The sequence below is a fragment of the Podarcis gaigeae genome, assembly GCF_964106915.1.
Source record: "Podarcis gaigeae genome assembly, chromosome: 1".
NCBI classification, from domain to species: domain Eukaryota; kingdom Metazoa; phylum Chordata; class Lepidosauria; order Squamata; family Lacertidae; genus Podarcis; species Podarcis gaigeae.
The window spans coordinates 81,796,638-81,822,682 of NC_139678.1; the positions used below are offsets into that span (position 1 = coordinate 81,796,638).

Below are 26,045 nucleotides of genomic sequence, written 5' to 3' on the forward strand. Positions count from 1 at the left end.
TGTCACTGGGACAAGGCTGGATGCTATGAGCATAGCTAGGTTCTATGAATGGCGCATGGGTCTCCAAAGCAAGGTGTGTCCGAGATTTGCATGTAAGAAGTGGCTAAGAGTGGCTTGCTCATGCCTGCTAGCTGTAGAAAAAAAAGGTTGGCATGAGGATTGAGCAAGAATCTATGAGTAAGTAAGCACTCTCTTTCTATCTGGATTCTCTTTCACAAATGGCCTGCCTTCACATTAAAGCTGGGAGGTAAACTTTGGTTGTGTGTTTGCTGGCGTAAAGTGTCCTTCAGCCCTTAAGGCTACTACAGACTGGTAATTCACGATGTGCCCAAAGGTGAGATGAGAAGGTATTCTTGAGGAATACCTAGTCTGGGCCACCTTAGAAAAAGGCAGAGGGTGGCAAATATTCCAAACCCATTTGGCCTAAAATGCCCCTTTTGTTTTCTAGAGACTTTTGGCCACTTGAAAAGTGCAGAACAGGGTTGCACATTTGGTCCAGGAATACTTGCTAAGTCTTAAAAGCTTTTATTAGAACTGAAGGGGGATTAAGAGATTTTTATACTGCTTCTTGTAATAGTCTTGAGGTGGTGTAAACAATTTAAAATGCAATACAATGCAGTAAAATAAATGCAGCTGAAAGCAATTAAATCAGATGCTGGAGCTAAGCAACAGCAAAGGTTAGGAAACACATTTTAAGCAGGTGCAGAAATAACATTTTTCTTTTTAATGCTTTTTTTAAATAAAAAAGTTGAATTATGAACACAGTTTGGTTGGTAGAATCCTACTTTGCAAGTAAGCTCTGTTCAGATAACTAAGGCTTACTTGCAAGTAGAGGTGTGTAAAAATGGGTCTAAGGAGTCATCCGAGTAGTTTTGGCTTTTGTGTTTGATAAATTGTCTGACTGTGCAGTAGTATAAACAATATTAAATGCTACCCTTTGAGACTCGCCTTAAGAATGCCCATTTGTACTTCGATCTTTGCCTGCTTTTAATGAGAAGATGCATCCTAGGCATAGTAGGTGAATCAAAATCTCTATTTTGAAAGCTTTTTAAAGATAGCCCTTTTTGTGTACAGTAGGTTCGTGTTCTGGGGGGTTCTCCTGACTCTCCGGAGCGGATGTGGGGAAGGAGAGCCCCATTGTGCTGGTGGGATCCCTTGCACTGGCTTCTCTCAGCACACCAGGTTAGTTGAATCCAGGCCTCTGTGTGCAAGTATCTGGGGTAGACCTGTCTCCTGTCGCTCATAATATAGTATCATAGAATCAGAATCTTAGAGTTGGACGGGACCCCAGGGGCAATCTAGTCCAACCCCCTGTCATGCAGGAATATCAGAACTAGATAATTCCATACCTATATCCACATGGAAGTCAGTACAGTGGTGCCTCGGGTTAAGTACTTAATTCGTTCCGGAGGTCCGTTCTTAACCTGAAGCACCACTTCAGCTAATGGGGCCTCCTGCTGCCACCGTGCCGCCGGAGCACGATTTCTGTTCTCATCCTGAAGCAAAGTTCTTAACCCGAGGTACTATTTCTGGGTTAGCGGAGTCTGTAACCTGAAGCGTATGTAACCTGAGGTACCACTGTATCAAAAAATTTCACAGAGGTGGGATGAAGTAATAGTTCCTTTGGCTTGTGACATCCTTTGAGAGCTTGGGAAATGTGAGTTTCCTGCGGCAGAAGCATAACCTTGAGAGAAACATGCAAGGGACTGCAAAACAAAGTGATAGGCAATATTGTGTAAAAGCCTGGAGGATACAGCTGCTGTTAAATATTTTTCATTAACCAGGCTACAGTGCTAAGCCAAAAATCTATGTTCTATCAGATCAATGAGAACCACTACTCTCTTCTTCGATCATTGCATATTGCAGGAAGAAACTCTTCAATATACAAGCAGCCTCTGAATGTGAAATAAAATGTACATGTAGGATTTAATTTCTAGAATGTTAATATTGGATGGAGTAAAATGGTGCTGTTTTAAGTCTTAATGGTGTTAACTGCACTTAATCATTTTGTTAGCTGTTTAGTTTTGGGAAAGAGAGATGTGTTAGGAAAGGAATGAGGTCACGTGGCTCTAAGTGAACTGTTTATACTGAATCGTGATTTGTAGAAATTTGAGATTGGAAGAGGGAGATGCAAAACCAGTGGCGTAGCGTGGGTTGTCAGCACCCGGGGCAAGGAAAGTAATTTGCACCCCCAAACCCGTGGATTTGCGCCCCCTAACCCTAACCCCCAGATGTTGTGCCTGGTGCGGACGGCCCCCCCCTGCACCCCCCACGCTACGCCACTGTGCAAAACGTGTGTACCTTAACCTAAGGAGCAATATTTCCAACTCTGTACACTTATCAGAGACTGAGTCCTGTTTAAATCTGTGAGGTTTATTGATCAAGGTGCAAAGGATCACCCCTCTCAGCCAGTGTTTCTTCCAGGAGTAAGAAGCCTGTGGCCCAGCAGATGTTTTTGGGACTCCCAACTCTCATCAGCCCCACCATGGCCAATAGGTGGAGAAAATAAGAGTTGCAGTATAGCCAGAAGTTACCTGCTGCTGATGTGTGTGTGTGCACGCACATTCAGTGAAACAAGTTGTGGACCTTGAAGAATGAATGCTTTGTTAGCAGCAGTTCGAAACAAAGAAATGGGAAGCTGAAATTAGTAGCAAACTGGAATATACCACAGTACAGAACAAAATGACCTGCCAAACTATGCCACCACAAAGAACACTATAAAACTATGTGGATAAAAACAAGATTGTGCTGGAATGTGAATATGCCAGCTTGCAACATTCTAAATCCAGATATACTATAGATTTTGATAAAGGAGTTGTATTGGCAGTTTTTCTTTTACCCCCTTCCTAGTGTTAAAGGTTCTCTTGTTCACTTCTGTGTAAACGTGAAGGTCAGGCTGCTTGCTTAGATCCCTTTCCTAAGTACCATAGCTACAAAAAACTGGAGCTCAGCTGGGTGTGGTGTTTTGAGCAAGAATACTCTGGATACAAGGGCTAAATGTGAAAACATAAATTCCTTGGGAAGTGGCAATGTACTAAATATGCAAAAGGTTGGATCTAAATTGAACCTTGCCTAGTAATGTAAGTGTATTTATTCTGAAAAGGGACTTGCTGTTAAAAGAGTTGCCCATTACCAAATTGGAATGCTGTAGTTCTGAAATCAGCTGAAACGGCATTCAGCGGAGGTTAAAATAATGTGCTTTTGTTCTCTAGTGTCCTCAACAATAATAGGAAGGTGAATGAGAAGAATATAGGCTTGTTATTTTTCTTTTTAAATATTTGCAAAAAAGAAAAAAGGTGTACTATATGGTGGGAAATATTGTATGACAGTAAGTTGTATGGCAGCCTGTTCCTTCATCAGGCATAAACACTGGGGCTGTTATTGGACATGGGATATATGTCTGAATGCTGGATTAATTTTGTCCTATGGAAAAAGTGATATTTCTGTTACTTACACAATAGTATGAGTGTAATGCTTGTTTTGCTAATCTTCTACAACCTCTCATACACATAAACGCTGCAAGGCTTATTGGAGACCTTCAGTGCACTCAGTGGGGATGGAGGGGCGCTGTGATCCTAAGCAGGCAGGGGTTGTGCGGGGCTTTGTCAGAGCGATGAAAGCTGCATCTAAAAGTCAGCGAGAGAGATAATCTGCTGGCGATCAATTCCGTTTTGACAGTTCGAATGTGGGTCTAACGCAAAAGTCTTCCAGAGCTGAGTACGGCTTAAAAAAAATAAACCATGTGTATTTTTTAATATATAATGTCGATCATTGGGGGACTTGCGCACAAATATGTTCTGGAGCCTTCTTTAGCCGCGACGCCGCTCCACAGCTGCCCGTTCCTTTGGGTTATTGACGTCACCAGCATCTTGACGTCACTGGCGTTTCCCGGGTAATGAGCTGTGATGTCACAGGAGGAGGAGTGGGAGAGAAGAACGCGCGCGCCGAGTTCCCCCCGCCCCGCCTTCCGAGCTACGGAGCGCAGTTTCTATGGAAACCTCCGCCTGTGCTAAAAAAGGACTGGGTTGGCAAGCGGCCTCGCTCGCTTCTACGAGTCTCGAATCCAAAACCTGGAGGGAACCCCGGGGCTTAGGCATCCTCCCGCGGCCCCCGCTTGCGCGCTGCTGGATTGCATTGCTGCTTCGCGACACCTCCTCGGCTGCGCGGTGTGTGCTTGCATCCCAAGCTCTGCGCATAATAAACGTGACTCCACCGCCGCCGGCCCCGTCCCCTCTACCTGGAAAGATCCCCGCCCTCGAGGCGCCACACTGCAACTGTTGCCCCCAGCGCCCCTCCCTCATCCCCCTGCTTCTCCGCCGCCTTGCACGGAGCCTGCCTCCTCCCGCTGCCCCCACCACCTCTGCACTCCTTCACACGAGCCGCGTTTCCTTCCCCTGCCCGATCCCCTCCCAGTCACGCTCTCTCCTCCCCCCTCCTCCCCGAGCAAGGACGGCGAGACTGCGGCTGAGCGGGCGCGCTTCTCTGCTGCGGCGACGCGGACGGCCCGGCTAGCTTCGCCTGTCCCTGCCCGGGCGAGACCCCCGCCTGCCTCCCGTGCCGCCCCACCGCCCGCCCAGCCCCACACCATGATCCCGCCGCGGGAGCCGATGCCCGGCCGCGCGCGAGCAGCGCGGGGCAGCGCGAGGATGGGAGCGGGGGGGCAGACTCTGTGAGGCCGGCGCTCCCGGCTCCTTCGCCCCCCGAGCCCCGTCGCAGGCAGCATACCGCTGCTCACCCCGCCGCCGGCAGCCCTCCAGCGAGCCACAGGTCTGGGCCCGGGAGCGGGTGGCGGCCGTGTGGGTCCACGCAGGGCAGGGGCGCCGCGTGGAGCAGGGAGGCGAGGGAGCGGGGCTGGGAGCCCGCGGAGAGGCGTGTGCATGCTTGGGGTGCAGAAGGCGTCACGGGGGGCCCCGCAGGGAGAAGTGGGCGCGTTGCCTCCTGGGCCCCTGAAAGTGAAACCATGTGGCCCAGCGCGTCTTCCCCACTTCTGGAAACCGCTGTGGGGTAGGATTGGAACTCAGTGCCGACCGCTCTGTGGGGCTTAGGTGGCTCCGTTCTCCCGCGTCTGGGAGGATCTCTGCCCTGCGTGAAGGGATGTGGCGCTAAACGACGTACATTCTCTGGCTCTCCCTGTGAGTTTGTGGGCTTTGGTGAGGCTTGCCTCGAGCCTTGGTTCAAATGTTTGCTGGAGTTTCGCCACTCGAAGCCTGGGCTTAACGGAATCTTGGCTGCTGGGCGGGGATGCGCTTGAACTGCTGCCTCTTGAGTTGCTCTGTCAGGTTGCCATCATGTGCCCCCCCCCCCCCAGCAGGGCTCCTGTGCCTTGTATGTCGTAAAATGAACGCAGGAGCTGAAGGCTTCGCAAGCGGTTGGGTAAACAGCACCTTCTAACTTCGACTGTGCTAGGATTAATGAAGGTGTCGTGGGAAAGGGATAGCAACACTTTATTTTTTTTGGTCAGGGCAAGCATATTGAAACCCCGGCTGTTAGGTGGGAGTGAGCTCGGTGTTTCTTGAGGCGAGTGTGCTTTGTGGCAGCTTTGCTTCCGTTCTCCTTCATGAGGAGAAAAAACATCAATTTGGAGCTCAATACACCAAGAGGCAAACAAAAATTCATAGCGTCCTGAGTTTAGGGCTAAACTACTGAAGACCCTGCAATAAAATCCTGCATATGTTTACTCAGAAGTATGTCAGATGGATGCTAGTGTAGACTTTCCCCCAGCAAGTGTGCTTAGTAAAACTGTGCAGTTCTGCAGCCTAATCCCAATGCATAAGTAATGTTGCAGTCCTAACCCCTAACTCCACTTACCTGAGTGTATACTGCTTGGGATTGAGCAGACAGGGTGAGGATGGCACTCCAAGTGTACCTAGGATTGAACCTTAAACATATTCCATCCTGTTATCTATCATCTTTCTACTCACCATTTAAATGCTGACAGTTATTTGGTCTGGATAAAAAGAGAGCATGTTCCCAACAAGTGTGTGTGCGCATATGTGCATGTGTAGGCTGGAATTCGAACTGCTGAGGCTGGGAGATTTGCAGAAGAAAACAAGATGCATATTAAATGTGTAGCTGGCCAAGGGGATTGCTTGCATCTGAGACATGAGAGTGCTTGGGCATGAAGTTATTGCTGGACATGACTTTATAAGGGAATATGAAATTCTATTAAGAGGCTTGCTGGTGCAATTCGTGGGAACAAACCAACTTCATATGAAACATGAATAGGGCACTGTGTTCGCTCTTTAATCTTTTGACTCAGGCATGGTACCACCCCACTCCCCCCCAAAACAAGAATTTCTCTCCAGGGTCTCAGGTGATCACAACTGGAGATGAGAATACTGTGTGAGATGCACATGAAGAAGTTTCTCTGGTGGTGGAAGGGTTTTGTTTTCAAGCTCAGAATCTTAAATACTGAGCCTTGGAAGAAGTACACTTGCAAATGATTATTGGGTAGTGAAGGAGCCAGGGGTAGGATGTCACCTCCCCTTGGAGCTAGCAACACAGCAGGGATGCCTTTCAGCTGCCTCCGTGTGTTATGCTCAGCCCACCTTTTCCCATACAGACATCTCTGGCAATGGTACAAGTTGCTGACTAGTGCTTACTGCCCATGCTGCGTTATTTTGAATACGATGGTGGGCAGTCTTCTGACAACTCACAGCACTGTTTTCAGGATCTGGTGTGCAAGGATTTGTGAGGACTGATGTAGTGTAGCAGTTAAAGTGTGAGATGTGAGTCAAATGCCTCTTCCTGCAACCTCAACTCTTTGTATGCATGGGGATTATAACACTGGACAGCCTTGCAGGGCTGTTGCTTAGATTACTGAGATAATTTATGTTATATTTTGAAATGCTTTAAATGTGCTACATAAATGTTTAAGTATTCTTAAGGAAAGCTGAGTGTTGGTGCAAAGTGCAAGGGCCAAGAGGCAGAGCAGGAGGATGTGGGGGCATGGCAGGGAACATACAGGAGAACTGTCCACTATTAAAGTTGCAGACTTTTTTTCCTGGCAGGACTCCTGTGCCTTTAAAGGTTTCATGGTAGGCAGAGATTCAGGCTGCACACACACCCCTGCCAAGAATCCTGGGAACTGTAGTTTGTTACGGGTGCTGATAATTGTAGCTCTGTGAGGGGTAAACTATAGTGCCCGGGATTCTTTGGAGGGGGAGGGATGTGATTAGAGCAGGGGTCAGCAAACTTGTTTAGGAGGGGGCCGGTTCACCGCCCCTCAGACCTTGTGGCAGGCCGGACTGTGCGTACACACGTGTGCATGCGGCGGAGGGAGGCATCTCCCTCCTCTCCTCCCCTCCCCCTGCTTTCCTATCTCCTCCACCGCTCTGCCTGCGGTTGGGAGCCAGTGGCGGTGGCAGCACCCCTCTTTTCCAGGCCACATTTCCTGGGCGCCAGGTGCGGGGCCAGCTACACCTGTTTTATTTCTGCCTGCCATGTGGTTGTAAAAGGCATAGGAGGAGACAAAAAGATGGCCATTCTAAGTCTTTGCCAAGGTGGTTTAGAACGTGCCACAAAGCAAGAACTTGAAGTGCAAGGTTTGGATTTGTAGGGCAGTCCTATACATGTTTTAACACCACTGGGATTGTTCAGTCAGTAGAGCAGGAGACTCTTAATCTCAGGTCATGGTTTTGAGCCCCACTTTGGGCAACTCTACAATTCTATGATTCTAAGAGTTGCTCCATAATGAACATGTTTAGGATTGATGGCAAGGTACATTCATGACTTGAGCTGCTCCATACTGTGTGGGAAGGCAGAAGACCCCAGCCTTAGAGAAACAAGCAGTTTGAAGTTTGCTGATGTAGTAACAGAGGTAAACGTAAGTGTAAGGGCAGTGTGGGGATGCATAGGTGGGAGGAGTGGAGAGTGTGTTGGATCTGCCTGTTGCATAGGCAGGTTAGAGCAAGCTAGGTGGACTTCAAACCTATGGGATCTGCTGTGTTTTTTACTAGAACCCCAAGATCCACCAACCAGTGCCAGGTACAACTAGTGGCTCAGCCAGGTGGACATATGCTAAGGATGGAGGAATAGGGTGCTTTGTCTGAACGCATGCTCAGCACAGGAATTAGCAATCAGTACCAAAACCTAGCACAGAAGTCCTTTCACACAAAATTCCACCCCTCGGTCCCCACATAAACAACTACCTGACTTTTAGAAGACATCTGTAGGCAGCCCTGTATAGGGAGGTTTTTAATGTTTGATGCTTTACTGTGCTTTTGTCATTTGTTGGAAGCTGCCCAGAGTGGCTGGGGCAACCCAGTCAGATGGGCAGCACATAAATTTATTATTATTAATATTAATATTAGTATCCAAGAACCTAATGTAAGGGTGAGATGAGGGACTTTTTACTTCTTGCTATTATTAGACAACTGTGAGTCAGAAACCTTTGCCAGTCAGCCAGAGAACTGGCAAGTGCTGCTGATATGCTCTCCGCTCACCCTGGGGTTAAAGGACTCCAGAGTCCAGCAAGGAGTGGAGCGTCAAGATGGTGGCACTTCTCTCTGGCTCCCCACCGCATTTCCTTTCCAGTGTGTTGAAACTCCCTAGCCTCTCATTGGCCTACAGTTACTATGGAAACCTACCCAGTGGGTTGTAGTTTGGAATAAGGTCAAATGGGGATTTCTTTCAGGCTTCTCTCCTTCTGAGGAAGCGAGAACATAGTTAAGCGTTGCCACCTTTTGTCAGAGAATCCTTGTCATCCTCATATGTAGGTAGTAATTCATCTCAACACATGCCTGTTTCCTCACAGGCTGAACTGAAGCAAAACAAAGCGCCTGTGTGGGGTTCATGAAATTATTCAGATAGGTGAAAAAGCAAAAACATTGACACAGTTCATGGGACAAAATGTCCCCCTCAAAGGAAATGAGATCTCTGTGGTAGATGTTCTGGGAGACACTATTGTTCACATCTCAGCTGCCTTCAGCTGCCTTAACCTCACCTTCCCAGTTGAACCACACCTCCTCTCTATAGGAAGGTCCCATACATTGAGTCAGATCATCAGACCATTGCTCCATCTAGTTCAGTATTGTTAACACTGACTGGCAGCAGCTCTCCAGGGTTTCAGGGAGGCCTCTCTCTGTGCCCTCCCTGGAGCTGCTGGGAATTGCACCTGGGACCGTAAATAGATCCCTCAATGTACAGTGGCCACTCACATAGCTCTCCCATCTCTGTCCTGGCTGTGTGTACTTATTCCCTCCTCTGCTTCGACTCACAGGGTCTGACTGCCAAAATGTTGATCAAGGAATATCACATTCTGCTGCCCATGAGCCTGACAGAGTACCAAGTGGCTCAGCTCTACATGATTCAGGTAACCTCAGTGTTGAATGAGCTGGTAGATGCCTGCGCCAGATGGGTGTGGCTCAAGCCCTGGGATCGACAGGGCTGGGTGGGTGGGAGTCAGAAGCTGAGCGGGACTGAGGGATGTGAGAGTGGGGTTGTAGGGTGAGTGATGTTGTGGGGCACAGGCTGAGCAGAGCTGGCTCTCGTGCTCCCTAGAAGAAGAGCCGTGAGGAGTCGAGCGGCGAGGGCAGTGGGGTGGAGATCCTGTCCAACCGGCCCTACAGCGATGGCCCAGGCGGCAGCGGTCAGTATACACACAAGATCTACCATGTGGGCTCTCACATCCCTAGCTGGTTCCGTGCCCTCCTACCCAAGGCAGCTCTGCAGGTGGAGGAAGAGTCCTGGAATGCCTATCCCTACACTCGCACCAGGTAAAATGGGGGCGAACCTTGGCAGGGGAGAGGGAAAGCTGAGGGGGCTGTATCCTGACCAGAGGCTGGGGCCTGAGAGCTCAAGGCAGGTGGGGGCAAGGCTGCCAGTTTCACCGCCTTCCCCCTGCAGATACACCTGCCCCTTTGTGGAGAAGTTTTCTATTGAGATTGAGACCTATTACCGACCAGACGCTGGGAAACAGAACAATGTCTTCAACCTGAGTGCTGTGGAGCGCAGGCAAAGGATTCTGGGTGAGTGTTCAAAGACGGGGCGTCCCCTGCCCTTTTTGTGTTACGGAGGATGTTGCGGGACATGTTGGTGCTGCCATGCGGAGTACCTGGGGCAGGCTAGGTGGGTGAGGCTAGTGAGGGATCTCTGGTGATGCTTTGTGGTGAGGCGATTCTGGTTCAGGTTTAGTTCATCACATGTAGTGTGTCTTTCCTGTAGGGCAAGGTTCCCTTGGGGGAAGGCGGTCAGCACGTACAAGCAGAAGACAGGGCTAAATGCATACGCAAGTGCACACCCCGTTCTCACTGGCTCTCACACTCACACGCCCCATTCATGTGCACACATGTTAAGAATTCAGGACCGGAGGGGGGAAAACGGGACTCCTAACAGTAGGTGTTCAGGAGGAAGAGGCAAAGGAATGTGTTTGCTAAAGGTCTGAGCAGACTCTGGGACTTGGGAAGGAAGGGCAGGCTCCTCATCAGAAGGAAAGCCGTCTTACTTTCTGATGGAGGCCAGGGGCTTGCTTCCAGCTCACCCCTCCCACTCTGCTTACCCACAGACACAATTGACATTGTGCGGGACCCCATCTCACCTGGCGAATACAAGGCGGAGGAAGACCCACGGCTTTACCACTCAGCCAAAACAGGACGTGGGCCTCTGGGAGATGACTGGCTGGAGAATGCAGCCGCAGGATCCCTCATGTGCGCCTACAAGCTTTGCAAGGTGGAGTTTCGCTACTGGGGCATGCAGTCCAAGATTGAGCAGTTCATCCACGATGTAGGTAAGCTTATGAGGATGCTCCCCACGTTTCCGTCTGCTGCAGACTTTTTCAAACAAGTGGGTTGGGCTAGGGCAGCAGTGGGGAACCTGTGGACCTCTTGAGGTTGCTGAACTCCCATCATCCCTGACCACTGGTACCATTTCCTCACACTGGCAGTATTTAGTCAGTGCTTCTCAGCTGAACTGTCCTTTCTCTTCACACTTCACCAAAGCTGTTTTAGTGTGAAATTAGGCTTAATAACTGCCCAAAGATCCAGCAGCAATTCCAAGCGTCCCTTGGAAAACTTGCATTGAAGGAGCAATTTGGGATGTTTCAATATTCAGCGTAATTTTGTTTATCTGATGTGAAAAGGAATGATTGGATTGCCTGTTCTTTTCAAAGGCAGCATCCTCTCCATATTCCTCTACTAGTTGCAAGGGATAATGCAAGTGTTCATTTGTGGCCCACACCTTCTAAACCAGGCTTCCTCAGCCACGCCCCTCCAGATGTTTTTTGGCCTACAACTCCCATGATCCCTAGCTAGCAGGACCAGTGGTCAGGGATGCTGGGAATTGTAGTCTCAAAGCATCTGGAGGGCCGAGGTTGAGGAAGCCTGTTCTAAACAAGTGGGAACCATAACTGCAATTCCTATGGTCTCCGTTGAGATGTTGGGCTGCCTTTCTTCACATCACTGTCACAAGTACCGGTCAGTTTGCCTCTACCAAAGCTCTGGAGTTAGCCTCAAGATCTGGCTGAACCAAGTGGCAAGCGAGGGCTCTGATTTGTTCGCTCTTTGGTGTGTGGGATGCACTTCCTGATGCTGCTGTTCTCCAAGTGTTGTGCAGCCCCACCCCTCAACAAATTGGAGGTGGTATCCCAGTGAGCTGCTCATGTCCTGGGAGAAAGCAGGCAGGTAGTTGAAGAAGGACATTGTGATAGAGGCAGCAAGAGTACCGGTGACTTGGAAAGAGAGAGAGAGAGAGAGAGAGAGAGAGAGAGAGAGAGAAAGCCATGCTGACAAAAGAGGGACTGGTGCCAAGAGCACAATTAAAGTAGGGCTCAAAGTGCAAAAGTCTCCAAGAAAGGTGGCGGGACAGAGGTGCCATAAAATAGTAATTGGCTATTAAGCTCAGACACAGTTTGTGGGACCCTTTCTTAGGTCATGCTATGGGATATGCTATAGGAAATCTCATCAAAACTGTGTGGTAGGCTCATAAAGGAAAACTGTGCGTAACAAATTAAGCAGAGTTAGAATCTGTCCTTTTTTAGAAACACTATGCAAATTAGTTCCTGGCGTGTCCTGAATTTGAATTTGTGTTTAATCTTGCACCAGCAACTTCCAGCTTTGAAGTGGTGCCTAACCTTGCACCAGCAAACATCCCACTGCTTGCTTGCTTAGCTTGGTCCCTGCATGCTACAATGATGTTAGTGGTGTGAAAAATTATGAGGGAGGCAAACTGTCTCTATGGACTGCGTATAGATTTTTCACTTCTTGGTTTGGAGCACAGAGCTCTGAATTTCCGAGACAGAGACTTCAGATTGAAATAATTACCTGTGAGAAATTTTGTTCACTCTAAATGTGAAGCTGGATTGCCAGAAGTTTTATCTCACTTGAACTTAAATGAAACTTCTTTCATTACGATTTTCAAACAGTACAAATACAATTAATACTCAAACGAAAACTAAAAGGGGAAAATTAAAATAGGGAAAGGGGACACGAGGAAGATAGATGGGTTAAAGTGCTTGACCATACAAATGGGAAAGATAAATAGTAAAGAACCACTGGCTACAATGCATATATTTATCTTCTTTGCATTCAGTGTTTATAACTGGCCGGTTCATAGGAGGGCAAGGGAGTGTTAATCCATTGTTATGTGAAAAGCAGCAACTTCTTCCCGTGTTAAAGCATCATGTACTTGGCTGACCCTAATGTATGCATGATCCATAATACATGGCATTATAATAAATTCTAAGATGTGTTTTTTATTATCTCAGCAAAGGGTTATCAGATATTTTAGCAGCTTTGTGTTGTCTGTGCCTTGGCATTACGGATTGCCTGCTTCTTCAGGGGGAACTGAAAGTAGAAGCAGCCTGCTGCAGGCGTTTAGCTAAGACGTCAAAGTTTTATTTATTAAAGAAATAGACTGATCATTCACATATGACAATAGATCCTTCATGACTTGATGAAGCACCAAAATATAAGCTTCTCTGAGTGATGGTTCCTTTATGAACCATCCGACCAGATGGTTCCTTGCCAGAAGCAGTATGCTTAATTTGCTTTTGCATTGTTTATTAATTGCCTCCAGGGAAATGTTGGATGAGGTGGTAGGGTGGTGAAAAGGAAGGCATGGTCAGATAAGAGTTTCTTCCAGTATGACAGACAGGATTCTTGCCTGCTTTTACCCATAGATATTTCCTGCAAAAACAGTGTGGGTATTGGATTTTGGCTTAGGCTTATTCCTTTTTCAGACTCACTACTGAACTCAAAATTGGGATGGGGCTGTGAGGGTTATGCATGCCTTCTCCCTTCCCTCTGCAGCATTTTACTAGCTAAGGCTGAGGCAAGTTGAGATGTCATTCACACAGTTAACAATTGCATAAATGGTTTTTAAAACATGAGTTGCAAGTGCAGGAAGCCCAATCCAGAATGGAGCCCTCGTTCTAGGTGGGATGGTGACAGTGGCAGGGGTATACCTTTGACCCTTGTTACAGTCCAGAGTGGGGCACCCATGTCTGCTATTTACATTGGTAAGAGAATCCCCCCCCCCCCATGTAAATTGCTGGCCTAGAACTCCCCACCCCCAATTCAGATTTCAGCTTTAGCCAGGGACAAAGTGTTATAGCCCCACCTAGTCTCCATGCCAGAGTCTTGATCTGGAGGGAACCCCCCCAATTTACTTTAAAATTAAATTCACAGTTGCAGATTGCATGAATGGTTTGACACTTGGCACTTAACTTTGTGTGTTTTGGGGTTTGGTTTTAAAACCAGCCTTTCAAAGAGAGTTCAGATTCATTCCTATTTTTTCCCCCCGATAAATTTTTATTAATTTTCTACTAGTTATACATTTTAACCCGAATACAACAAATTGTGTCTGTTTTGAACTTCCTTCAGCGTCTCTGAGAGTCATCCATTTTTGTATCTTTAGTACACATTCCCTTTTTTATATTGCCATTATTATTCCTTAGTCCCAATATTTTTAATAAACAATACTTATTTGATTTTTTACAGTGCCTCTTGAAAACCCACTAACGTTGTGTTCATACCACATATATTTTTCAGATAATCCACCAATTTTCCCCAGTACTCGATGAACTTTTAGTCTTTAGTATATCTAATTTTTCCGGTTAATTTGTCCAGTTCCGCATAGTCAATCAGTTTTAGTCTCCATTCTTCTGTCGTCGGTATCTCCTCTTGTTTCCACTTCTGGGCCAACAGGATTCTGGCTGCCGTTACAGCATATTGGAAAAGTTTAAAGTCCTTTCTTCTTATGTCCTTTCCTGTCATTCCTAAGAGAAAAGCTTCTGGTTTTTTCACAAAAGTGTATCTTAACATTTTTTTCATCTCATTGTATATCATTTCCCAGAAACTTTTTACTTTTTTACATTCCCACCACTGATGAAAGAACATCCCTTCTTTATCTTTACATTTCCAACATTTGTTATCAACCTTGTACATCTTTGCTAATTTTACAGGGGTCATATACCATCTATAAAACATTTTCATTACATTCTCCTTCAGCAGCGTACATGCCGTGAATTTTATATTCTCTTTCCACAATTTTTCCCATTCCTCAAATTGAATATTATACCCAAAATCCTTTGCCTACTGTATCATTACCGATTTAACCTCTTCATCCTTAGTGTGCCACTCCAGCAATATCTTATACATTTTTGACAGAGTTTTGTATTCATTGTTTATTATGTCTTTTTGGAAAATTGATTCCCTTTCTACATAACCTTTTTCCTTCAAATCTTTTTTAATTGTTTCATTTACCTGACGGTAATGCAGCCAATCATATATATACTCTTTAACTTGTTCATATGGCTTCAGTCTCCATTTCCCTTCTTCCTTAGTCACCAAATCACTGTATGTACCCCATTTTTTCCTCATATTGATTTTCTTAACACTCATTACCTCCAACGGGGACAGCCAGTGCGGGACTTTTGGTTCCAAAATATTTTTATATCTCTCCCACACCTCAATTAGTGAACCCCTGAAGATGTGGTTTCCAAATCCTTTATGAACCCTCCGTTTTTCACACCAGAGATATGCGTGCCATCCAAATCGGTTATCAAAACCTTCAAGATCTAATAATTCATTATTTTCTAACTTTATCCATTCTTTTACCCAGCATAAACATGCTGCCTCGTAGTACAATCTCATATCTGGCAGGGCGAAGCCCCCTCTTTCTTTAGCATCTGTCAGTAACTTAAATTTTATTCTGGGCTTCTTTCCCTGCCAGATATACCTTGAAATCACTTTTTGCCATTCTTTAAAGATTCCTATATCCTTTAATATGGGTATGGTCTGAAATAAGAATAACATCCTTGGTAGCACCGTCATCTTTACCATAGATATCCTTCCCCAAAATGATATTTTCATTCTGGCCCACACCTCCAGATCCTTCTTTATTCCTTTCCAAACCGGGATATAGTTATTTTGATACAAATCAATATTCTTAGGTGATAACCAGATTCCCAAGTATTTAACCTTTTTCACCACCTCTATCTCAGTTTGTTGCTGCATTAATTCGATCATGTTTTGTTCCATATTTTTTGCAATCATTTTCGTCTTGTTCTTATTCAATCTGAATCCTGCCAACTTTCCAAATTGTTCCATCTCTTCCAAAACCTCATTTACACTTTCTATTGGTTCTTCCATAGTCATTACCAAATCATCGGCAAAGGCTTTAACTTTGTACTCATTTAGCCCGAGTTCAGATTCATTCCTAGTCACAGTTTTAGCCAGGGTTGATGATGGCTGAAATATAATGGTAAGATGAGATAGAGAAGGTTAGGTGTGTGCAGCGCTGGTCTGCCCTTGAGGTTGAGTGAAGCAGCCACCTTGGGCACCGGAAACCCCTGGTGGAGTGGTTCCCATGCACCCCTGGAAAAGTGGTGCCAGCATTGGTGCTGATTTCTGGCAAGATCTCATCATATCGCCAGCAACATGCAACCTAGGAAAGGGATGCTTTGGCGTGAGCAGAGCAACAGTGGCAGCAGCAGGTCAGGCCGGCACTTCCTGTTTGGCTTCAAGCAGCGAAGCTGGATGTGTGAGTGGGATCCACATACAAGCAGGGATGGGGCATTTAATCCAATGGCCTCCTGGTTCTCTAAATTTGGTTTATCTTGTTAATCTGAACTGGATCTTAATGCTTTCCTTAGCTTTGAGGGAAATGGGCGATGGAAACATTTAAAGGTATAGTATCTCATGCCGGTATTGTCCCATAATGCACTGGGAGCTGGAGCTAGGCCTGATGATAGGCCTGATTCTTCCTGGGGGGAGAAGAGCAAGTGGCCCCATGGTTTGTGGCATTCCCTGTAGGTCTGCGGAAGGTGATGCTCCGGGCCCACCGCCAGGCCTGGTGCTGGCAGGATGAATGGATAGATCTCACCATGGATGACATCCGGAGGCTGGAGGAAGAGACGGCACTCATGCTGGCTCAGAAAATGGCCAAGTGCATCGAGCCCGACGCAGGGCCTGCAGTGCCCAGCCCTGAGAGCCCGGCTGAGCTGGGTGGCTGCGAGAAGCAGGACCGAGTCGACAACTTAAGGGCTCCGGATTCCTCTCCAGATGATCCATTTGCCAAGCAGTGGTCGTCGTCTTCTCGGTCATCCTATTCTTCTCAGCATGCTGGTGAGCAGTCATTTCCAGCAAATGGCAGTGTAGTGGGAAGGTGTGAGGAGGATATAGAGGGTTTCCCCTCCTGCCCCTTCTTTTGGGTGTAAGAGAGTTATACTGCTGCTGGAGGTAGGCTTTTGGATGGGCATATTGGAGAGTGTCCATTTTAGTGACACACTTTTTCTCTCTCCTTTCCTTTTCTCTCCTCTCCTCTCCCTCATACACCCCAACATTGTGTGTGTGTGTTCACACCCTAAAAGTATCGGGAGACATATCTCCATATGCACGCTTGTACATTTTAAAAGGAAAAAGTGTAACGGTTCCCTTCTGAAATAAATTTTACCTGCCGTTGTTTGTAATTAAGCTTAATCAATTTCATGGCTCGTTCTCTTGTACTAGATGAACAGTAGCTGCTGCTGCTTTTTTAAATTAGGAAAACAGAGAGGGCAGACTTCCCATTGTGAAACTTCCTCTTCTTAGTCATACAGTAGTAAGCAACCGATGCTGAGTGTCGGAGCTGCAGTAAGGGTGAAATTGCCCCCATTGTTCCACATACATAATCTCCTGTATATACCCTAGGATAAGAAGCTAACTGTTGCTTGCATGGGGAAAACTTTGGGGTTATTTTATAATGTCAGCATTGGGAGCAAGTTAAGCTTGCTTTAGATATGAGGATAGTTTTTGGGTTTTTTTTACCTCTTGATCATAAACTCTATGCTTGATGCCCCTACAGCTGGAGTATCTCCTCACAGCTTATCAGAGTGGCGGATGCAAAATATTGCACGGGATTCTGAAAACAGCTCTGAAGAGGAATTCTTTGATGCTCATGGTATGCAGTGCTGGGTACAGGAGGGTTCTGTGCATGCATCTGTTTTTGAGAGGGCTGAGAGCTATGGGTGCCTGTTGCTGTTGGTTCTGACAGTTGCCACTGCAAGCATGTGGAGGCTGGTTTACAGGGACCTGTGTGACACGGCCCTCTGTAGGCTTGGAGTTGTGTTTGTTTAGATTTATCTTTCAACCATCTCCCCAGATTCATCCGATTTGTGTGGATTGGGGAAGATAAAAATCTCTGGTTTTTTTATTCTCTGTACAGAGGAAGGCGCACACATGCAAAGGCAGACCTTTTTGTTCATAGGAAAAGTGCATGTTTTACATGTGTAATGCTCCAAGTTTATAGGAAACATAGGAAGCTCGCTTCCACAGAGACACACCATTGGCCCATCTTGCTCAGCATTTGCACCAGAGATTTTCAACCTTTTTTAGTCCATGGCTCCCTTGACCAACTACCTTCTTTCTGCAGCACCCCTATGGGACTCAGGAGCCCAGTTATGTCACCCCTTGCCTGCAGAGCTGGCAGCCTCTAACCCTTTTTCAAACACCCTCCCTTGTGGAGTCTTCCCTCAGCCTCCTCTCCTCTCCCCTCTCATTGGGATTCCTCTGCCACTGGTCTCTGAGCTGCCTCCCCCCCCCCGCCCCAAAGAGAGGTGCCTCCTCACACTGCCCAACAGGGGCCTGGGAAGCACCCCTTGGCCAGCCCCATGGTGTCTCAGCACACTGATTGAAAACCATTGGTCTACCCTGATGGGAGCAGATCTCCTGTTCATGAACTTTGGTGCTGTCCTGTTAAACATGGCAGTTTGTTCAGTGTCTGCAGTGCATTTGCCTCTCAATGAGTTTTCCTTTCCTAGAAGACTTCTCCGACAGTGATGATGTTTTTGCCAAGGAAATCACCAAGTGGAACTCAAATGACTTTCTCGACACTCTAGAGCGACCCATTGAGCCAGATGATGTTCTTGGTAAGAGAGCGGTTCAGGTGTTCCATGCAGAATAGAGTCTGCTCGTGGTGTGAGTGAATTTGTGCATGGAGGAATATCCACTGGTCTTTGGTAGTGCTTCTGGAGATGCTAAGAAATCTCAAACTCCATAACTGCACATCTTAGATTCTGAAAATGGCCTATGTTCTACACCAAGAGTCTCCAACTTCTATGGGCCTGGGGGCATATGTGAAAATCTAAGAAACTGCCATAGGTACCACAGAATATTCATTTCACAGAGCAAAATCTGGAGCTTTTCAGAACCCCCCCCCCAAAAAAAAAGACAGAACACACATAAACACTTGAAAACAAATAGAGAACAAGCAAAAAAAAGCACATCCTCCACACACACAAAAACATCCAACCCACACCCCCTCAAACCAACCAAACCAATAAAACCTAATTTGAAAAAATAATACCAGGGTGGTATTGAATCATAATCGTTTTCATGCAAAGCTCTAGACTTCTCTGCTTATTGCTACAAGATCATGGGGCACTGGCAGTATAATTCTGTCCCTTGAAGTACAGGTAACTCAGAGCTTATGCAAGTTTTCAGTTCTAGGGGGTCTACTTGTAAAAATGAAATTGTGTAAAGTCAGGACCCCAGGAACTGGCCTCCCTGCAAGGTGGAGCACTGCTTACCAGGCTTTGAGAAGGAGGGACAAGGGCTCTGGGAAGCTGCTAGCGCCCTCATACCACTTTCCCAAAATTTGATAAGTGAGGTGCTTTGCTTACTGGCCTTTGGGAGCTTCGCAGGGCCCTCCTGTGACTTTCCCAGATCTCAGTAAGCAAGGAAAACCCACTGGATGTGTGGGCAATGAATAAATGGAAAATGGGGAACAGTGGGTTCCCCCCTCCATTTATTTATGTATTCCCCCTCATGAGTGCATAGCTGCAATCTTGTAAGTGAAAGCAGTACAAGTTGTCAATTACCTGTGAAGGCCATTCCTGTTCCATCTGTGATTTCTATCCTTCCTGCCTCCCATTGCTTTCTCTCTTCCTTCTCTGCCTGATGCCATTAACTAAAACAATGTTGTCTTTGCAGTTGATGCTGTGGCTGCCAAGCCAGACAGTGATGGTGTCGTGGCACCTGGCCCACCAGAGGTGAGTGAACCCCTCCTCATCATACTGCCTTCCCACGTGGGTACCTTCAGAACCATGGCGCCAAGACATGGGAGAGGGCTTGTGGTTACAGGACCATTGTTGTTGCCTCCCAAGTCACTTTTCCAGAACCTCAACTTGACACCAGACCCAGTTCTACATGTCTCTTTCCATAGGCTGGCTCAGAAGGCAACTCCGGGACATGCCGTATTCATGCGCTTTTCCTGATCCTCCACAGCGGCAACATCCTGGACCAGGGCGTGGGAGAGCCGGGCTCCAAACAGGCCGATGTGCACACGCTCAGCGCCACCTTGGACACAGTCACCCGCCTACACTTCCCCGAGGCACTGGGGCACATTGCGCTGCGCCTGGTGCCTTGCCCGCCTATCTGTGCTGCTGCCTACGCCCTCGTCTCTAAGTAGGAAGCGTGTTCTGTCAGGCTCAAGAGCGCTTGGTGGGAGCAGGACTGTTCCCTTCTGACTCAGGGCTTTGGGCAGTTGATTGTGCAGGAGCTCAAGGAGAGCACTGGTGCCTTCTCCAGGCAGCTTGGATGAGGACCTATCCCAAGCACTTTATTCGGGGTGGGTGGGTGTTTTGGAGAAGTGGGTGAGGCGTGTGGTAGTGTATGGTGCCTAGCGATATGCAAAGGGTTCAGTGTGAATAATGTGCTACTGTGGATAAGTGCCGACCTAGGGATTATGGTTTGGGTGAAGTATTGAGACTTTGAGGAGAGATCTTAGAGCAGGATTTTCATGAGGTAATTCTGTTCCCCTTTTTCCCTTTTTTCCACCATTGTATATATATTAGGGTGGAAAACAATAGTTAAAAAGTATGTGCATATATATATGCTTTCCCCCAAAGTTCCCATTTGCTGGCAGGTCATCAAGGAGAAACCGTTGGCCCAAGATCTCTTTTTAAACTGCGGTCAAAAAAGGGGCCTACCTTTCTGAATGGGCTGCCTGCAACTTCCTTAAGTTCTAGCCCTTAAATCCAGAAGGTAATCTGGAGTCACCTCCTGGGCTCAGTACCAAGATCTGGGTGTTGTGAGAATGATCAGACCCTTGGTCTGAGAGCGTGTCTTGATCGTTTCTCTCATGGTCTCCTTTTCCAGACTCAGCCCCTACAGTCATGACGGCGACAGTCTGTCCAGTAGCCAGGACCACATTCCATTGGCGGCTTTGCCTCTCCTGGCCACCTCCTCAGGCAGCTACCAGAATGCCGTCGCAACCGTCATTTCCCGTACCAACCAGGCCTATGCCAATTTCATCCACTCTCCTGATGGTGCAGGCTTCTGTGGCCAGGTCAGAGGGACTGGAATCTGAAATAACTTTGAGGGGAAACCCTCTGTGCTCCAGTTGGAACAAGCATTTTACCCTCTGCTATGGTTTTGTTTTGCTTTATCGTCTTTTAAAAATAGAATTAGGGTCTTTGCGGGGGGGGGGGGGGGAGGAATACTAGATTAAAAAAAATATCTTTTGTTTTGTGAAGATTCTGAGACATCTCCATCACACAACCCCGTTCTTTTATAAAACTGCTGCCCCCAATATTCCTTGGCTTTCAACCACATTGGTTAAAGCAGTGCAGTCTCCACTTGATGCACTTCTCAGCTGTAGGAAAGGGGTGGGAATGCAAGGCCTTGTTTAAGAGGCTGGCTTAAGCTTCATGCTCCCTCTGATTAAGCAATGACTGCAGGGATGTTCCTTTCATCAGTAGGGAACTAACTCTGTTCACGTCCCCCTTTATAGGTGCTGCTGATTGGGGACTGTGTTGGTGGAATCCTGGCCTTTGATGCCCTCTGCCACAGCCGTGCTGGTGGGTCAGGGAGTCGTGGGAGCAGTCGCCGTGGCAGCATGGTCAGTTACTGAGCCGTGGAAACACCCCTTCCTTTATGCATTTATAATCAGCTTTTTTTCCCTTACTTGAGCTCTGAGGGTTCTCAGATATGGGGAGGAACAGGGATTTGACATGGGAGGGATGAGGGTTTCTTCTGACTTGGCTAGCAAGTATTTCTTGCCCCAAAATCCCTGTCCTAGTATATAGCAGGTCAAGCCCAGCATCCACCCCATTTCCTCTTCGAGGCCTAGTAGGTTCTGTTACCAGAAGAAGGCCCTCCCTGTTTTAACATTCGCTTACAAATAGCAAAGGCTTTTGGATCTCCTCAGTAGAACAGAGATGCACAATTGCTGATCTGTTCCCTTTTCTTCAGAGTACTGAGCTGCTTTCTCCAGAGACTTCTGTTGTGCGAGACCCCCTGCTTGAGAGGGCAGAAGTGTGTGGGGTGGGCCGCGCCAGTCCTGAGCCCGGGGCACTTCCCTCCATTCAGAAACCCAGTGACAACGTGACGCAGGAGGGCGATTCCTCACAACAGCAGCAGCAGTTCTTGACCAGGTGAGGCAATGTGGGAATTTGGTCTGCAAAGCAGACTGTCCTATTAGGTTAAAAGAATTGGTTACAATTAGACTAGTGCCCATCGGGGTTGAAAGTGCGGTCAAATGTGCACCCATTCATAGCATAGCGCTACTGACACCCAGGACATGATAAGGAGCTTCCTCTACCCCACCAGAACAGCCTCAGAGCATCTCCTTTTATCCAAAACCCTGCACCCCTTAGGGAAACTCAAACTGCTGCCAAGTGTACAAATAAAAGCTAAATCCTTCCCAACACCTATGGTAAATCGTTAAGCAATTATAAACAGCCAAAACAAGAATAGCGAAGATACAATTCATAAAAAGCTACTAACCACACAAAAAAGGTTGTTGGAGCGTAGATCCTTGTGCCTTATAAAATTAGAAAATACACAAATATAGCTGACAATAATGCTAATAAGGATTACTCTTTTCTTCCTATCTTGGTGTTAATCTTCACATGCAACCCTATCATATGCACTTTTTCTGCCCCACAATTGCCCTCTTGGGTCTCCTTAAGATTATTTTATACTAAAATAATGCTAAAGTTATGTGACTGCACTTACGTTCATAAACCTTTCCTGATAAATTAGAGGCAGTGTGCCCCCCTGTCTGAAAAGAGAGGAAGGTGAAATGCTGATCTAAATTAATGAAATAGGAGGGCTCTCAGATATAGAAATATCTGGCTTTGTGTCTGCTAAAAGAAATTCACAAGCTGTCTAAAGCTGAATGGGTGCACACACAAAAATGCCACGTATTCACAACTTTTTTTCTTTTTTAAAAAGAGGGAAAATAAAGGCGACTCTGATTTTGGGTGGTAGGGGTGGGTGACATCTGAGAAGTGGGGACGGCACTATGTGATCTTTCAGGCAACAGAGAAAAATGCTGGCCTGGTGGAAACCTACATATAGGCCCTTCACAGGGAAGGTGGTTCTGTTGGGGGAGAGCGTAGGGGCTGTGGGCTGTTTCCTGTCAGTGATGGAAGTCTTCTCCTGCCATCTCCAGCCTGCAGGCTAGCATGCCTGCCTCGGAGGCAGAAGGAGACCCTCGACGTAGCAGCAACTCGTCATCCTCGATGATAGAGACCTTTGAGGGGCCAAGCACGGTTGGGAAGCTGGAGTTCAAGGTGTCTGGTTTCTTCTTATTTGGCTCACCCCTGGGGCTGGTTCTTGCACTCCGCAAGACGGTGATGCCAGCACTGGACGGTAAGGGTCCTTTCCCCCTCCCCTGTCTTCCCTTCGCCTTTCCCCTTCTGCCGAAGCGGGATTCCTTACCCTTTCTCTTTCCCCTCTTCAGTGGCCCAGATGCACCCAGCCTGCGAGCAGGTCTACAACTTGTTTCACGCGGCTGACCCCTGCGCCTCGCGCCTGGAGCCTCTGCTGGCCCGCCAGTTCCACGCCGTGCCTCCCTTTGGCATACCCCGTTACCAGAAATATCCTCTGGGAGACGGATCGTCCACGTCACTGGGTAAGAAGAGACGCCAAGACTAGCCTTGGACATGCTTGGGAAATGTGGTGTCCCTTTGGGGGGTATGGGGGAGTGTGGAAGGAAATGCTACAGTATCTGGATCTTCAAATGAATGGTTGTGGGATCCCCTCCCGGGGTGCAGCCTGATCTGAGATGAGTTGCTGTTGCAGCAGCAGCAGCCCTACCTTAATACAAAGGTGTATATAATTAAGAAGTCGGTCCCAGAATGCACGTTTGGACTAAATATGGGTTCTGGATTGGAAGAGTCCTGCTATAGCAGGAGTGAGATATGGGAGCTCAGCGATGCTGGGACGTTTGGAGATGTGACTTTGGGTGGTCTCCCATGTTCATTTGTGTTGAAGAACGCCAGGCTGGCTTTGCACGGGGGCACTTCTGGGGTGGTGGAAAAGTTATTCTTATTTTGAAATACGGGGTGCCCTGGGTGGGTATCTGTTCTAGGGAGCACTAGCATTCTGTGAAGAAGTAAAGGAAGTCATGCATTCAGCCACGCACAGAATTTCAGCAGGGGCAGCTATTCAAAAGGCTGGGCAGCAAAGGGACAAGTTGCGCCTGCCTTGGCCTAAAACTGTTTCAGAGCAGGATGGTTTGAGTCACGGTAGGGGAGGGTAACATTTATTTCAAGCAATTTACTCTGCTGCTCTGCCAAAAAGGCTCCCGGAACTGATCAGCAGTAAACAAGACAGTCTCCGCCTGCAGGAAGGGCTGGCTTGCCACAAAGCAGGCTGAGGTGAGAGCAAGAGGCAGCAGCTGCTGTGGGAGCAGCAGCCGCAGCCCCTGGCTGTTCCTCTTGAGTCCTGCTTTCCACCTGTCCGTCTGCTACAGGCGGTTTGAATGGCTGCTCCTACAGGACAGTTGAGGGATGGAAGGGCCCGATAGAGCTGGTTTCTCAGCAGAGCCAGTGGTGCAGTCCCTGCTTCCCACTCCTTCCTTTGCCGCAGCCAGATGGAATGGCTCCATGTTCCCCTACACCAAATGCTCCCTGCAAATAGAAAACTAGCCTAAAAGCCCAGAAAAGATGGGCTAGATCCTTTCTGTGCTGCATTGGTAGTTGCATAGATTTTTGTATGTTTCATTTTTAAATGCATTTTTACATGGTCTGCAGTTTGAAGTGACACGACCCATTCTACGGCTTGTTCCCGCCTCATTTGTCTGCATGCATAGACCCAGCCTTAGTCCTCTTCCTCAGCATAAAAACATATTCTTCTACGAGTGGTGTGGTATACATGCCCATATATGGGTGGCCACCCATGGCACAGCTAGTGTCTCGAAAGCTTCAACCGTTAGGCTCAAGGAGGAAGTGCCCCTCCCGCCTTGTAGGAGGGGAAGTTCCTCTGTTCTTTTTCAGACGCAAACCACACAAATTATGAACCTCTGTTCTCCTTCTGCTCTGAGAGCAGTAATATAATGAAGCATATAGGTTTTGTTCAGTCATTCCCCCCCCCCCTTTAAGCTTTGAATAATTTTGTTGTTCATCTGTGTTTTTATTATATGCTGGGAGCTATGCCTGTGATCATTCCACTTGTCAACCCCGCTTTGATTTAGCTGCCTACGAGATGGAGCTGAATCCTTCATGATTTATTTTTTTAAATATTCATGGAACAGGGCAAACATGAATGTGAGAATTGGTAGGATTGAGCACTCAAATGACTGTAAATACACACACACACACACACACACACACACACACACACACACACAGTGCTGCTGCTCCTTCTGCTTGCCAGTCCCCTGCCATGCCCACGCCTTCTCCTTGCTTATATTCCGCAGCCCCCTTTGTGCACACCCTCATGATGATATCTTTAAGACAAATAGAATCTGAATACCAAGCCTGTCAGCTTGTTCAGTTGCAGAAGGCGCTAAGTTCTGTTGGTGGGTGTTGTGTATGTATGGGTGTTTGCTAGTTAATAAAATACCTGTTGTGAATTAATACAATGAATCCGGAACTTCCATGTTAAAGACAACACATGGTACCAGGAGTGGCATACAATGTGTGGCGGTACTAAGGGATAGTTGAGGGCTCTGCATCCTTTATTTCTGTCACATGAGGCAGCTGAAGAATGGAAGAGGGAGAAGTTTGAATATAGCAGGAAGGGAGAGACACCAAAAGGAGAAAAAAGGGGCTCTTTTAAACAAGGGGAGAAGTTTAAGTAAAGGTGGGGATAGAGAGAGACACTGAGAGGAAAATGGTGGGTTTAAACAACAGCAGAGGTTTTAGTAAAGCAGCGATGAAGCGACTTTGGGGGGGGGGGGAATAGTGATTTTAAACAGTGGCAAGTCGGCATTTCCTCAGAGGCACAGTACTTGGAGGGCACCGCACATAAGACCAGTGGAAGGCTGGGAGGGATTGGGGGATGTGTTATAATTGCCATACTCACCTCTGTTTACCTTTCCATTTGGCCTAGCTGAGGCCTTGCAGAGTCACTCTTCCCTCTTCATGGATGAATTAGACCTTGTGACACCTCCCACTCCAACTAGTGCTTTTGGGGGTTTCTGGAAAGGGAATGAGGCAACCACATGTGAGACTACTATAACCAGTACCAATGAAGTTGTGAAGAGTAAGTTACATGTTGCTTGTCCTCACCCCCCCCCCCCCAATTTCTATGCAAACACAGTTAAATTTGGCTTCCTGTCTACTTTTCATCCAAGTGCATTTATGAGGCCATTTGAGGAGGGAAAGTTAGGGCTTTTCT

At 47.3% G+C, this 26,045-nt stretch overlaps 1 protein-coding gene across 13 annotated transcripts in view; it reads left to right on the forward strand.

Annotated features, from left to right (window-relative positions):
• The first annotated feature begins 3,913 nt into the window (after positions 1-3,913).
• Positions 3,914-26,045, forward strand: part of PITPNM1 (phosphatidylinositol transfer protein membrane associated 1) — a 32,446-nt gene continuing 10,314 nt past the window's right edge. Inside the window, exons 1-16 of one of the 13 annotated variants that reach the window (XM_083700359.1) lie at positions 3,914-4,767; positions 9,221-9,313; positions 9,502-9,716; positions 9,847-9,968; positions 10,505-10,726; positions 16,251-16,562; positions 17,281-17,376; positions 18,236-18,343; positions 19,407-19,465; positions 19,639-19,880; positions 20,574-20,763; positions 21,208-21,315; positions 21,669-21,850; positions 22,873-23,072; positions 23,164-23,334; positions 25,758-25,910. In XM_083700359.1, coding sequence (XP_083556485.1) covers positions 9,236-9,313; positions 9,502-9,716; positions 9,847-9,968; positions 10,505-10,726; positions 16,251-16,562; positions 17,281-17,376; positions 18,236-18,343; positions 19,407-19,465; positions 19,639-19,880; positions 20,574-20,763; positions 21,208-21,315; positions 21,669-21,850; positions 22,873-23,072; positions 23,164-23,334; positions 25,758-25,910 — 2,458 coding nt within the window. In that variant the 5' untranslated portion in view covers positions 3,914-4,767; positions 9,221-9,235. Of the gene's footprint in view, positions 5,133-5,221; positions 5,418-9,220; positions 9,314-9,501; positions 9,717-9,846; positions 9,969-10,504; positions 10,727-16,250; positions 16,563-17,280; positions 17,377-18,235; positions 18,344-19,406; positions 19,466-19,638; positions 19,881-20,573; positions 20,764-21,207; positions 21,316-21,668; positions 21,851-22,872; positions 23,073-23,163; positions 23,335-25,757; positions 25,911-26,045 lie in introns of those variants that run through there. The other 12 variants (XM_083700362.1, XM_083700364.1, XM_083700363.1 and 9 more) reach the window with 12 other exon arrangements.